Source organism: Camelina sativa, chromosome 7 (genome assembly GCF_030686135.1).
Source record: "Camelina sativa cultivar CO46 ecotype springtype chromosome 7, ASM3068613v1".
NCBI classification, from domain to species: domain Eukaryota; kingdom Viridiplantae; phylum Streptophyta; class Magnoliopsida; order Brassicales; family Brassicaceae; genus Camelina; species Camelina sativa.
Window position 1 is genome coordinate 2443871 of NC_141886.1, and position 12259 is coordinate 2456129.

At 37.6% G+C, this 12259-nt stretch overlaps 2 protein-coding genes and 2 pseudogenes across 5 annotated transcripts; all 4 read right to left on the bottom strand.

Moving 5' to 3' along the window:
* Positions 1–29: 29 nt before the first annotated feature.
* LOC104699998 (F-box/LRR-repeat protein At3g59190-like) lies at positions 30–2522 on the bottom strand (annotated as a pseudogene). The gene is made up of 4 exons (XR_015562553.1): positions 2383–2522; positions 1196–2170; positions 840–980; positions 30–746 (listed from the first exon to the last, which is right to left on the bottom strand). The product of XR_015562553.1 is annotated as an F-box/LRR-repeat protein At3g59190-like (transcript).
* Positions 2523–2847: 325 nt separating this feature from the next.
* On the bottom strand, positions 2848–5122 carry LOC104699999 (F-box/LRR-repeat protein At4g14103-like; annotated as a pseudogene). The gene is made up of 4 exons (XR_015562083.1): positions 5016–5122; positions 3853–4911; positions 3564–3704; positions 2848–3482 (listed from the first exon to the last, which is right to left on the bottom strand). The product of XR_015562083.1 is annotated as an F-box/LRR-repeat protein At4g14103-like (transcript).
* A 393-nt stretch (positions 5123–5515) lies between these two features.
* LOC104700000 (putative F-box/LRR-repeat protein At3g59170) lies at positions 5516–7680 on the bottom strand. Its single transcript, XM_010415440.3, has 4 exons — positions 7548–7680; positions 6371–7421; positions 6108–6248; positions 5516–6014 (listed from the first exon to the last, which is right to left on the bottom strand). Exons 2-4 carry the CDS (start codon positions 7385–7387, stop codon positions 5757–5759), a joined length of 1416 nt encoding a protein of 471 aa, XP_010413742.2. The 5' UTR covers positions 7388–7421; positions 7548–7680; the 3' UTR covers positions 5516–5756.
* Positions 7637–9686, bottom strand: LOC104704217 (F-box protein At3g59150). Of its 2 annotated transcripts, XM_019227392.2 has the most exons (4): positions 9068–9534; positions 8468–8848; positions 8223–8378; positions 7637–8145 (listed from the first exon to the last, which is right to left on the bottom strand). In XM_019227392.2, exons 1-4 carry the CDS (start codon positions 9416–9418, stop codon positions 7834–7836), a joined length of 1200 nt encoding a protein of 399 aa, XP_019082937.2. In that variant the 5' UTR covers positions 9419–9534; the 3' UTR covers positions 7637–7833. The 2 variants fall into 2 exon arrangements, with proteins under 2 accessions (XP_019082937.2, XP_010418642.3); XM_010420340.3 differs by having other exon boundaries at positions 8468–9686.
* Positions 9687–12259: the final 2573 nt, after the last annotated feature.

Below are 12259 nucleotides of genomic sequence, written 5' to 3' on the forward strand. Positions count from 1 at the left end.
ATATAAAGCACATGGGACACAGGGACAGCTTGTTACCAAGTCGAAAATGCATACTATTAAGAAGTTTGAGCCAAAGACGAAGCATTTAACACAAGTCTTTAAAAATACGACCAAATACAAGAGAAGCTATGCTTGCAATAAAGTATACAACTTGGACGCATACGGATAAACACATGCAACCTACGAACCTGATGAAAGGGCACATGGCACAAATTAACAGAACAGAGACCAAACAACTCACATGCCACAGTTTTTTAAGCTAAAACTAGCAACCAAAGCTTCGCTAAACTTCTCCTGGATGAAACAATATGATCTTTAAACCGGAAAACCGTTAGTAAAGAAGACGGGTCCACCTGTTAATGAGGAAGAGTGCACAGTAGATGAGAAGCTGATATTATCAGAGATAACTTGGATCTTGCATTTGGGTGAGGCTACTTTTCCAAGAGTCTGAAGTTCTGTTGATAGTATACTCAGATCATTATCAAATGGAGTGTCAAAGTATAACGTCACTTGTTCACGATTTGGCATTGTCTCCAAGAAGTACTTAATCACCTCCGTCTGCCTATCCATGTCATCTTTGTACCTAAGGATTTCTCCAAACTTCAATACCTCTAGGATAGACCAATAGGAGTCCATTCCCAAGGTTTGCAGACACACCTTTCCGCATCCTCTTCAAAACATTTGTTTGCGTCTTTAAAGCGGTATCCCTCGTCCCAACATTGATTTGTATCTCTGTAATGAAGTCCCTGAAGTAGAATAAAGGAAGTACTTTTTTTAGAATTTACATGTGTATGAAAATAATGTGGCAGCTGATGAAGGAAAGAGATATGTGCTGGTACTTTGAAGACAATGGTTTCCAGATTTGGACAGTTCTCGAGTAGATTCGGCAATGATCCCCATCTTACATCTCTGTCAGTCTCAATAGTTAAGTGAGTCAAATTGTTGAAGACCGGTATTGTTTTGCAGCAGAAATTAAGCACCTGCAGCAAAAATGAAATCAACTAGAATATCACTCAATTGCAATAATTAACTCAATATACATGATGGAACTAAACATGGTTCGAATATAGGCCACAGTAAATAGTTTGATTCTTGCAAATTACCAAACTGAACAAAGGAATCTAAGGTCTGTTTGCCTTTGTTTACTTTCGGAGAAACAAAAATATGAAGATAAAGATGGGACTGATATGCAAACCTCAAGAGTGTTGGATGATAAGTACAGGATCTTAACATTGCTGATACCCATAAGAAAATCAGTTGCATTTCCCACCATTTCTTCTTCCACACCATCTACTGAATCTCTTGCCTTAATGCTTTGATAAGGTGTCAGTCGAAGACCGAGCCTGGCTTCAACAAGCGAATCCAAATTCACTTTTGGATACTTGATCGCAACAACATCAGTAAATTCCAAGTATACAAGATTTGGAGTATCAAATGATACACTCAGCGGATTCTGATCAATTACCTCGCAACAAATTGTTGCGCTCTTGAGGGTTGGGTTAGAGACAGAGCAAAAGTCCCCACATCAAATCAATCATAACTAACTCCTCAAGGACATGACAACCAGAAATGAGCTTGGCACACGCAACACCACTATCTTCAAACAAAACGAAACCATGAAGAAACAAAGTCTTAAGCTTCGGAAGAAGAACTTCTTGCACATCAATGATCAACTCACCTTCACCTCCTAGTCCTACTTTCATTCCTAGTTTCAGCCTAACCAATGTCTTGCTCGTGAAGACCTTTGAAGGCAGCTTATAATCACATTCCGAAGAGATGTTAAGATCAAGATCTAGAACACCACGATCCAACACATTGAAAATCCAACGATCGACACAAGCTGAATCACAGCGAACTTTGCACTTAAGAGAGAATTTGTTTAACGGAGCATTCCCTTGCAAAGCCATTACTCTATCAACAAACACCTTAAATCTTTTATGTATCCATTCCCTTTTCGTTTCTCCACTTTACGACGCTTGAAGATGGAGCTATCAAAATCCAGATTTGGTACAAAACCCAACAAAAAGCGCCACCTTTTGGAGAGAACTGGAGTCAAAGCAGCGTCCTTTGTGGAAAGAAAAGACAATATGTGGCAAACAAGAGCATCCGGTAGGTTGCTGATCAAATCAGTCGAACCCATATCCATCTTTTTCGAATTCATGAATACCTCCTGCACAATGATGTGAGCAAGCTTGCGTAAGTAATTCAATCAAGAATTTTTTCGAAGCTAAAACTCAAAACACAACAAATGCAATGTCCTCAATCAATATTTCAAAGTATCACCAACAAAGATAATAATCAAACAGGAACCCACAAAAACAAAAAACAAAAAATCAGACACTGCAAAGCACAGAGAATTAGATGAAGAACTGGGAAACTTACTCCAGAATAAAAGCAGAAATTAGGAACATTCAGCACTAAGGATTCCCAGATGTTGAATGCTAGAGAAGGAAGTGGAAAAGTAAATTAGGGCTCATGCAATCGTCGCCGTGAGAGTGAGTGATGTAGTAGGATAAGTGAGTCACGGCACGGCGGCGTTTGTTCTTAATAAAATTTGTTTTTTCGTCGAACTGTTCTAATTACTTTTAGTTACGGCGAGTGAACTTAAATGGGCTATGATCTGTTACAAATTATGGGCCTGGCTTTACTATCTCTTTGTCCGCATGGGCTATGATGCTAGCTAGGATTATTGATTGAGATTACTCTCTCTTCTTTAATTTATTTTATTTATTAAAAACACAATACAAAAATCAATTAGATTATCCACTCAATTTTAATCTGTGTAATATTCTTAATCCTTCCATGTGATCATCAATAGATAACTCATTAAGGTAACTACAATGACAATTGACAAAGCTAGGTCGGTCTCATGTTTACATTTCTTTTCCAAAAAAACTGTTTAACATAACATACGAACTGAAACGAACAAAACATGGAGTTAAACATTGTCAGCCAAAAAGGACAAATCCTAAAACAGAAACACATGTCTTTAGAACAAAATAAAGCCGAAACAAGAGAAGTTCAAATTAGCAACTATATAGGTTACTCCCAAAGCTTTGTTAATCTTCTCTAAGATAAAGGAGGATACTCTTTAAACCGGAAAGGGACTCCTAAAGAAGAGGAGCCCATTTGCCGATAAGGTGGATGACAAGCTGAGGTTGTCAGAGATTACTTGAACTATGCACTTGGATGAAGCTATTTTAGAAACTAGCCTCTCAAGTCCACTTGAAACTTCAATCACATCTTCATCAACTGGTGTATCGTAGTACAATATCATCTGTTCAAGATTTGGCATTGTCTCCAAGAAATACTTGATCTGCCTTATCTCTATGCCATCATAGTAATGACCAATTTTCACCAAAATTCAGTATCTTTAGAACCTTCACCGTACTTGAAGATAAGCAACTAGGAATCCCCTCCTCATCACAAGGTTTGCACAAGCACACGTCTCCACATCTATCCATGGCTTTATGGACGAGTCCCTGAAACATAGTGGACACATCTCAAAACTTTCAAAAAAGGAGTCAAGTGAACAGATGCTTTTAAAGAGTTTGTTTTCATACTTGGAAGACAAGCGTTTCCAGATTTGGGGAATTCTTGAGCAAGGCCGGTAATGACTGCCATCCTACTTCTGGATTACTCTCAATAGTTAAATGAGTCAGGTTGTTGAAAAGCGGTATCGCTTCACAACTGTAAGTAAGTACCTGAAACAAAACCATATTAACTACATCATTATCACTCCACTGCAATCACTAACTCAAATCCTTACGCAATGTTAAAAAGATTCGAGGCTATTTGTCTTCTTCTAAGTAGCATTAATTTAAAGACTAGAAGGAAGAATGAAATACTAACCCGAAGAGTATTGGCAGACAAAGAAAGGATCTTCACATTGCATATTCCCATTATAAACTCTGTTGCATTGCCAATCAAATCATTTTCCCCATAACCCTCAGAGTAATGTATCTGTAAATCTGCAAAAGTTGCCTCCTCTAAAAAATCTGTCAAACCCATCTGCTCTTCTGACATCCGCAGATCAATATCAGCTTCAACAAGCGAATTAAAATTCACTTTTGGATACTTGTCCGCAATAGTATCAGTAAACTTCAAGTAGACAAGATTGGGAGTATCCAAGGACACACTCTTTGGATTCTCATCTCGCTCTTCCCAGAAAAACCTTAGTCTCTTTAGTGTAGTGGTAGACACAGAAGCAAAATCCCATATAAACCAAGATATATCATCCAGAACTAGATCCTCAAGTACGTGACAACCAGAAAGAAGCTTGCTAAGCCCAATACCATGCTTTTCAAAGTGGACTGGGTGAATATAGAGAGTCTGAAGCTTAGGGAGATGAACATCTTCAACATCCAAGGTGGGACTATATCCAAAATTTAATTTCAGCTTAACCAGTGTCTTGCTCAAGAAGATCTTGGAAGTAAGCAGAAATTCTGATTCCAACCAAATGTCTAGATCAAGATCGGACACACCGCGTTCCAACACATTGTCTATCCAAGAATTGATATGGACTGGATCAACACCATCTCTGACCTTTAGAGAGAACTTGTGTAGTGGAGAATTGCCTTGCAATGACAATACTCTGTCCACAAAATCCATAAAACTTGTAGAAACCTTATTCGTTCTTTCATCAAACATTTCCATGACTTTGTCTCTAGGACTAGTAGGAAATTTTCTCTCTTCCCTAGGATTCACATAGACAGAGTCATCGAAATCAAGATTAGGGACATTAGCAAAGAGATACCGCCATTTTTTGGAGAGAACCGAAGTAGAAGCAGCTTCTTTAGTGGGAAGGAAAGACAAGATGTGGCAACAAAGAGCTTCTGGTAAACCGCTGATTACATCTCTAGGACCACCACGACTCATCTTTTTCAACAGCAACACTGAGTGAGTGACAACCTGAAAACCAAAAACACGAGAGCTCGATTTAATAGCAAATTTAAACAGAAGAATCAAAAGAATATATTGGAACGTAGTTGGAGATAAAATAAAGCAAAGCCTACCAAAATCACTCTCAACTGTTGTAGAGATTTAGGGTTTCGGCGACTGTCTTGGTACTTGGTAGGCAAGAGGGAAGAAAAAAGAGTGAGTTCTTTAAGAAGTCTTTTCAAGTGACATGTCAAGAAGTCTAAAAAGACTTTGTAAGATATTTTGAATCCCGTTATTTAGATTAAACTATAATTTACTTACAAAAGTTTTTGACAACTGTTGTTGACTCATCTTAATGGTTAATTTATTATTATTATAAAGAAGGTTTTGTTTTCACTTGGAAACACTCCAAATGATTTCATTATGAAACATATTGAAACATATGCTGAATAAATGCAAGTCATTATCTATCAAGATTTGTGATCTCATCATAGTTCTCGTAGAAGAAAACGACTGGTGAGATTACTTATGGCAAGGTAGGTCTTTTTGTTTTACTTTTGTTTTTCCCCTGCACTAGAACTAAATTAGCAATACAGAGGAAAAAACTGAAACAAGCAAAATACGAAAGTTATCATTGTCGGCCAAAACTAAAACATGTATTTAGAAACTTTGATGCTAAAACGAAAGAAGGAAGAACCTGTACTAGTCTTGGTAAGAGTATATATATCTTTCAGCAAGTGTATATGAAGAACTTGTAGACACATCCATATATGGTTTTGATATAACCACAAAGTCAGAAACTATAAATGTTCTCCTAAAGAAGAGGACCTCCCTCATTTCGTCAATACCCAAGTGGCAACTGTAGATGATACGAATCAGAGGTTACTAGGGATAAGGTGGATCTTGCACTTTGGTGAAGCTAACCTACTAAGCATCTGAAGTTGCGATGACACTTTCACTCCATAGTATAAAACCAGTTGTTGAACATTTGGCATTGTCTCCAAAAACAGCTTGACCTTCTCTATTTTCTTTTCTATTTTTTCAGCATCACTGATGAATATCTTTAGCACTTTCACCGAACTTGATGATATAGCAACGTCCTCCTCCTCCTCTGTCTCTATGTGAAGGAGGTCCTGAAACATAAAAAGGATAGGTTTCAACGTTAAGTTGCATTAGTCATTGTGTTTGTTTGCACGATGCTTTAAAGTGTTTTAGCTCACTCATACTTGGAAGACGAGAGTTTCGAGTTTTGGAGAATTCTTGAGCAGCTTTGGTAATGGTTTCAGACCAACTTTGGGGTTACTCTCGATAGTTAAATGAGTCAGGTTGTTGAATACTGGTATTGGTTTGCAACAATACGTGAGTACCTGAAACCAAAACCACCATCTCATTATCAGCTAAGTTATCATCACTCAGTAGCAATCATAGGGTCAAATCCTTATAAAGAATGAGAAAGATTAAAGAAAGATGAGAACTGAATAATACACACCTCGAGAGAGTCGGAAGATAGGTAGAGGACTCGAACATTGCTGATACCAACTAGAAAAGCTGCTGCATTGCCAACCATATAGTTTTCCTCATTGTCTACGAAACCTACTGCTTCTATCTGATCATCTGTCATCCAAATATCGATTTTGGCTTCAACAAGCGAATCAAAATTCACTTTCGGATACGTGGTGGCTATGGCTTCAGCATATTCCAAGTAGACAAGATTTGGAGTATCAAAAGACGCACTATTTGGATTTTCACCGTGGGGATCCCAAAACTTGACGTTCTCGCAACAACTCGTCAGCCTCTTGAGAGTGGAGACAGAAACAGAGCAAGAATCCCAAAGACACGACCATATATGATCGAGAACAAGTTCTTCAAGGATGTAGCAACCAGAAAGAAGTTTGCTGAACCCAATTTCCCTATCATCAAACATAACTGACTTGAGAGAGAGAGTCTTAAGCTTTGGAAGATGAAAATCTTTCACATTAATGCAAGGGCCATCTCTAATTTCAATAGTCAGCTTAACCAGTGTCTCGCTCAAGAAGATCTTTTCAGGAAGCCGAGATCTCCAATCCTTCAAATCCACGACTAGTCGAAAATCCGATAAACCACGTACCAAGAACTTGTGAATCCAACGAATGACACTATCTCGATCAACAGGGTCATGATGATCTACCACCTTTAGAGAGAACTTGTCTAGACGAGAGTTGCCTTGTAAATCCAAGATCCTATCCACGAAATCCACAAAGCTTGTAGAAAGCTTCAACCTTTTGTTGTTAACCACGTAAACGAAACCAAACAAACCAGCCTCATGTAGAGGATTCTTAACCCTTTTACCAGGATGCAGAAAGACCGAGTCATCAAACTCAAGGTTTGGAACAAACGCAAGTAGGTTACGCCATCTTCTCGAGAGAATCGAGGTTGAAGCAGATTCTTTCGTAGTGAGGAACGACAGAACATGGCAAAGAAGTTCGTCCGGCAAATCGTTGATCATATCTTTCGAAACAGAATCCATGATTGCACCGTGAAAGATCGATACTTTTAAGAGCCTGCGCAACAGAACACACAAAAAAAGATTCCAGATTTCAATTTTGGCAATCTCAAATCGTATGGCACACACTACTACTGTACTAATCTACAAGATCAGAGAAGAAGGAATGATTACGGAAACTTACTTTATCGAATCCGACGACGATTGAGAGATTCCAAGAGCCGAATTCAGAAACTATTATCTTGCGGGAGAATTAAAAATTTTAGGGCGAGATTTTATTTGCCGAATTTTCCCAGTAATTTTGTTATTTAAATATGTAGGGTTTTAGTGTATCCCACTTATGTAGCTCTTATCTCAAAAGTTATGTAGAGATAAGACATGTAAAATATAAATGTCGAGACTATGCTTAGATAAATGTACCGATTGCTAAGATTTGTCCACCAGCTATATTTATATACAGACAACTAAATTCAAACAGTTTCCTTCATGAATTGGATCTTGCATTTGGAAGCTTTGGGAAGAAGCAAAACATCTTTCATGAGGCGACTTTTTTCTTCATCATTCACTGCTTTATGATGAACCTTAACCATTTGAAGACGCGATAATTTCCCCAAAAAATGCTTCATTTTGTTAACTTCTTGACAAGTTCCTTTATACCTTGTAATCTCTAACACCTCCACTGCAGATGATGAGAAAGAAGCAGACACATCGTCCCAGGAAAAGCAGAGACGGGAAATTGGTCTCAAATCTTCCCATCCTTTAGCAACATAGTGCACTAGACCCTGCCAAATCACGTTGGAGAAAATCTCATTGTAGATACAGAGTTAGCATACATGTATACTTCTTTTGCATAATATACCTTGATGATGAGAGTTTCCAGATTAGGAGAGTTGTTGAGCATAGATGGAAGCAATTTCCAGAAGATGAATGTTGAACCATGAGGTTTATCGCTTCCTAGAGATAAAGAACGCAAATTGTTGAACACCGGTATCATTTTACCGCGGTAATAGAGCGCCTGAAACACATGACCAAAAAATCAAATCTTTTGTAGTGTTTACTGATGACCAACAACCACAATTAAAAAAAAAAAGCAAGAAGACTGACCTCTAAAGCATCCGGAGATAAGCAGAGGATCTTGACATTTCTGATCGCCTTGAAAAAGGTTGTGACATCACCAGAAACAAAACCACTGCTATTTGGTTTGCGCATGATTTGAAAAGCTGTCAAATTAAAATCAATCTTAGCTTCAACAAGGCTGTCCAATTTCAGATTTTCATACTTGTCCGCAACCACATCAGTATACTCCAAGTAAACAAGACTCGGAGTATCAAACGAAACACAAGGCTTAGGAGCACAGCAATCAGAATCCCTTCTATATACAAGACTCTTGAGCGTTCGAGTAGAAGAAGCAGACCCATTCCAAAACTTCCACTCGTTCGATTCATGAATCCGCAGGCTTTGAAGCGAAGGAAAAGCTAATAGAATCTGTTTAAACCCATCCTTATCATCATCACGAAACTCAACTAAATCAAGAACAAGGGAATTAAGCGTTGGAGAAACAACATCTGAAGGAAACTGAGCAAGACGGATCATTGTTCCGATTCTAAGGTTTACCAAAGTCTTGCTCCTAAAGACATTAAACGGCAATTGAAAGATTCCAAAATCAATGCGTAGAGAAAGATCCAAGACACCAAGATCCCTTACAGTTGTTAGTATCCACTTGGTTATGCAATCTGGTGCAACACCTCCTTGACGACACTTGAGAGACACTCTTTGAACAGGGGATGAAGTCTCGACTCGTAGAGACAGTAACCTATCCACGAAAGCCTTGAAAAAAACATTTTTTCGTCGACCCTTTTGGGGATTCAGAAACACGGTGTCGTCGAAATCGAATATAGGTATTGATAGAAGCAGATAAGACCAGCGCTTTGAGAGAACCGATGTTAAAGCAGCCTCCTTTGTCGAAAGGGAAGATAAGATTCGGCAGAGAAGATCGTCTGGTAAATTGCTAATCGCATCTCCACAACTTGGTTTCGCTTTTTTAGTAGCTTCCATGAGAATGAGATTAGGGTTTTCGAAACCCCCGAGAAGTTGACAATTGGATCCGATCACAGAATTCGCAATTCTTGAGAGAGAGGGGAGGAGACGATGAACAAACAATTCAGCAATTCTCGGATTAAACCGGTTCTCATAAGAATCGGTAGAAATGGGTCTGAGCCCGTTTCTTTGGGCCTATAAGGTAATTGATCTTTAACCAAATTCGAAAAGTTGACCCAAGAAAGAAAAAGATTCTTCGTTAAGATTGCTCTTGGATACAATCTTAAACTAATTTGTGTTTTGTTGGTTTTTCACGTCAGAAACTTTCACTATAAAGAGAGAACTATTATGGCTTGGGCTTGGCATGTAATTGTTAATCTTTCTTATGCATTTTTTCTAATTGAAAGCCTTTTTTGATAATTAATTAATTGAAAAGCCATTTTACAACAAAAGAAAAGAAGAATAAATACAAATAAAAAAAACTAAAGACAACAAACAACACACGAGATAATAAGAAAAGGAAAGAAAAAGCAAAATTTCCAAAACAGGAGGGATAAATAGTGGAGTCGAAAAAGGTGACGTGTAGCAAATGCAAGAGAAACAGCCAAAGAAATTAGTAACTTTTTGAAAAATAGTGGTAACCAAACCAGACATCTGTCATTTTGCGTTGTAGAAAGCAAAGTGCACTTTCTTGGAAAACCAAAAGCTCAAAATCCTCTCGTCCGCTGCTTTTTTATTTCCACTCTTGTGATAGTAGCAGGTGCAAAATCGCAAACCGTTTAATTTATTTATTTCGAACTGAAAAATAATAATAAATCGAACTAGCTATATATAACTTTTTATCGTTGTTTAAAAAAAGATTCGTCGAATTTTAACGTATTTATAAGATGAGTAATATTAATAGACAGCACAAATATTAAGTAAAATAAAGAAAATATCACAACAACATTTTTTTATAAGAAAATATCATATGACCACTTTTTTTTGAGTAAAAAGACATAAACACTATTTTTTGTTTTAATGTTAGATAGAAAAAGTGAAAGATTTGGTAAGATTTTTTAAAAATAGCATGTAATATTTATATTTTACATGTTATATTTAAACTAAATAGAGTTAAATTGTAAACTCAAACCGACATGTAATTTCGTTCTAATTTCAAAATTTAAATCCTAACCATCTCATTTGTGAACCCAAACCGATATATAATTTCGTTCTAATTGTAAAATCTAAACTCTAATCATCTCATTTGTGAACTCAAATCGACATATAATTTTGTTCTAATTGTAAAATCTAAACCCTAACCATCTCATTTGTGAATCCAAACCGACATATAATTTTGTTCTAATTGTAAAATTTAAACCCTAATCATTTCATTTGTGAACCCAAACAAATATATAATTTTTTTTTTTTAAAATAACATAATATTTAAACAAATAATATGTAATATATGAAATGGGTATAAGTGTAATTGTATTTGAGGAGAGAGAATACTCTCTCTAACAACCACTATATAATTATGTTATTTTCTTAATTATGTTCTGTTTTTGTGTTATTTAGTGCGTATTCCCTTATGAGATTCTGGTTTTTAAGTTTGATCAAACAAAACGTGCACATGCGAAAGTGTTACAATAACACAAATGATAATATTGAATAATTGACGAATTTTTGTCTTACGTTCCTAATGTTCTATCCTCTCTCCTCAGAGTTGAGGTTATTGAAAACGTCAAAGTTTTCAATCAAACAACATATAAATATATTATGTGGAGATTTTTTACATGATAATATACGTATATATAAGAGACGGAGAGGAATTTGAATACTAAGTAGTAGGACAACAAGAGTGAAGACAAAGAAATATTTATATTCAAAAGAGTGAAGACAGATCTATTTCTGGCAGGAGTGAACTAGGATGAAGCCACCGGGAACGTCTCTCGGGGCTTCAGACTAGGTTCACTCCCAATCCAGTATCTTGGTCTGCCTCTGATGTACAGGAAATTAAGGATTTGTGATTACAGGCCTTTGCTTAACAAAATCTCTTCCAGATTCACAAGCTGGTCAGCTCGCGCCTTATCTTATACCGGACGTAGAGAATTGATCGCTACTGTAATCTACGGAACAGTCAACTTTTGGGCCTCTGCTTTCATTCTTCCAAAAAGGTGTGTGAGAAAGATTGAAAGTATGTGTTCTCGGTTTCTTTGGTGTGGGGACATTACTAAGAAACCAAATGCGAAAGTTGCCTGGAAAGCGCTGTGTTTGCCAAAGGAGGAAGGAGGACTCGGTTTCAGATGCATTGCGCAATGGAACAGAACACTTTGCTTAAAACTCATTTGGAGGTTGTACACCGCTACAGACTCTCTCTGGGTTGACTGGATAAAAAACAATAAGATAAAAGATGGTATCTTCTAGCAAATTGATGAGAAAAAGCAAACGTCGTGGACCTGGAAAACACTTCTTCATCTTCGACCCCTAGCAAGGAGATTTCTTCGTGCCGAGGTAGGGAATGGCCAAAGGTTATCTTTCTGGTTCGACTGGTGGACTCCGTTTGGTCCATTGATTGATTTCCTAGGGCCTACGGGTCCCTCCCAAACAGGTGTCTCGCTAGTGAGCACGGTATCACAAGTGTGTACTACTCCCGGGTGGCAACTCAGACCTGCACGCTCTCCTCAAGCAGAACTGCTGCTCATTCATCTCACTACACAGCAGGTTCCCTCTTTATGCAATGAGTCGGATCAGTTCTTCTGGAAAGTCGAAGAAGAGGAACTGGCTCACTTCAACACAAAGAAGACCTGGGAAGTTATCAGACCGCGTCAACCACCACCCAGGTGGACAAATCAGGTATGGTTCAAAGGCGCAATTCCG

Bases quoted from the DNA above. Each gene is read 5' to 3' on its own strand.
- LOC104700000 (XM_010415440.3), bottom strand. From the start codon at position 7,387: ATGGATTCTGTTTCGAAAGATATGATCAACGATTTGCCGGACGAACTT. The intron at 6,249-6,370 runs GTGTGTATTATT...TTTTGGTTTCAG, and splicing joins TATCTTCCGACTCTCTCGAG to GTACTCACGTATTGTTGCAA. The intron at 6,015-6,107 runs GTATGAGTGAGC...TTTATGTTTCAG, and splicing joins TCGAAACTCTCGTCTTCCAA to GACCTCCTTCACATAGAGAC.
- LOC104704217 (XM_010420340.3), bottom strand. From the start codon at position 9,418: ATGGAAGCTACTAAAAAAGCGAAACCAAGTTGTGGAGATGCGATTAGC. The intron at 8,379-8,467 runs GTCAGTCTTCTT...CATGTGTTTCAG, and splicing joins TATCTCCGGATGCTTTAGAG to GCGCTCTATTACCGCGGTAA. The intron at 8,146-8,222 runs GTATATTATGCA...GTGATTTGGCAG, and splicing joins TGGAAACTCTCATCATCAAG to GGTCTAGTGCACTATGTTGC.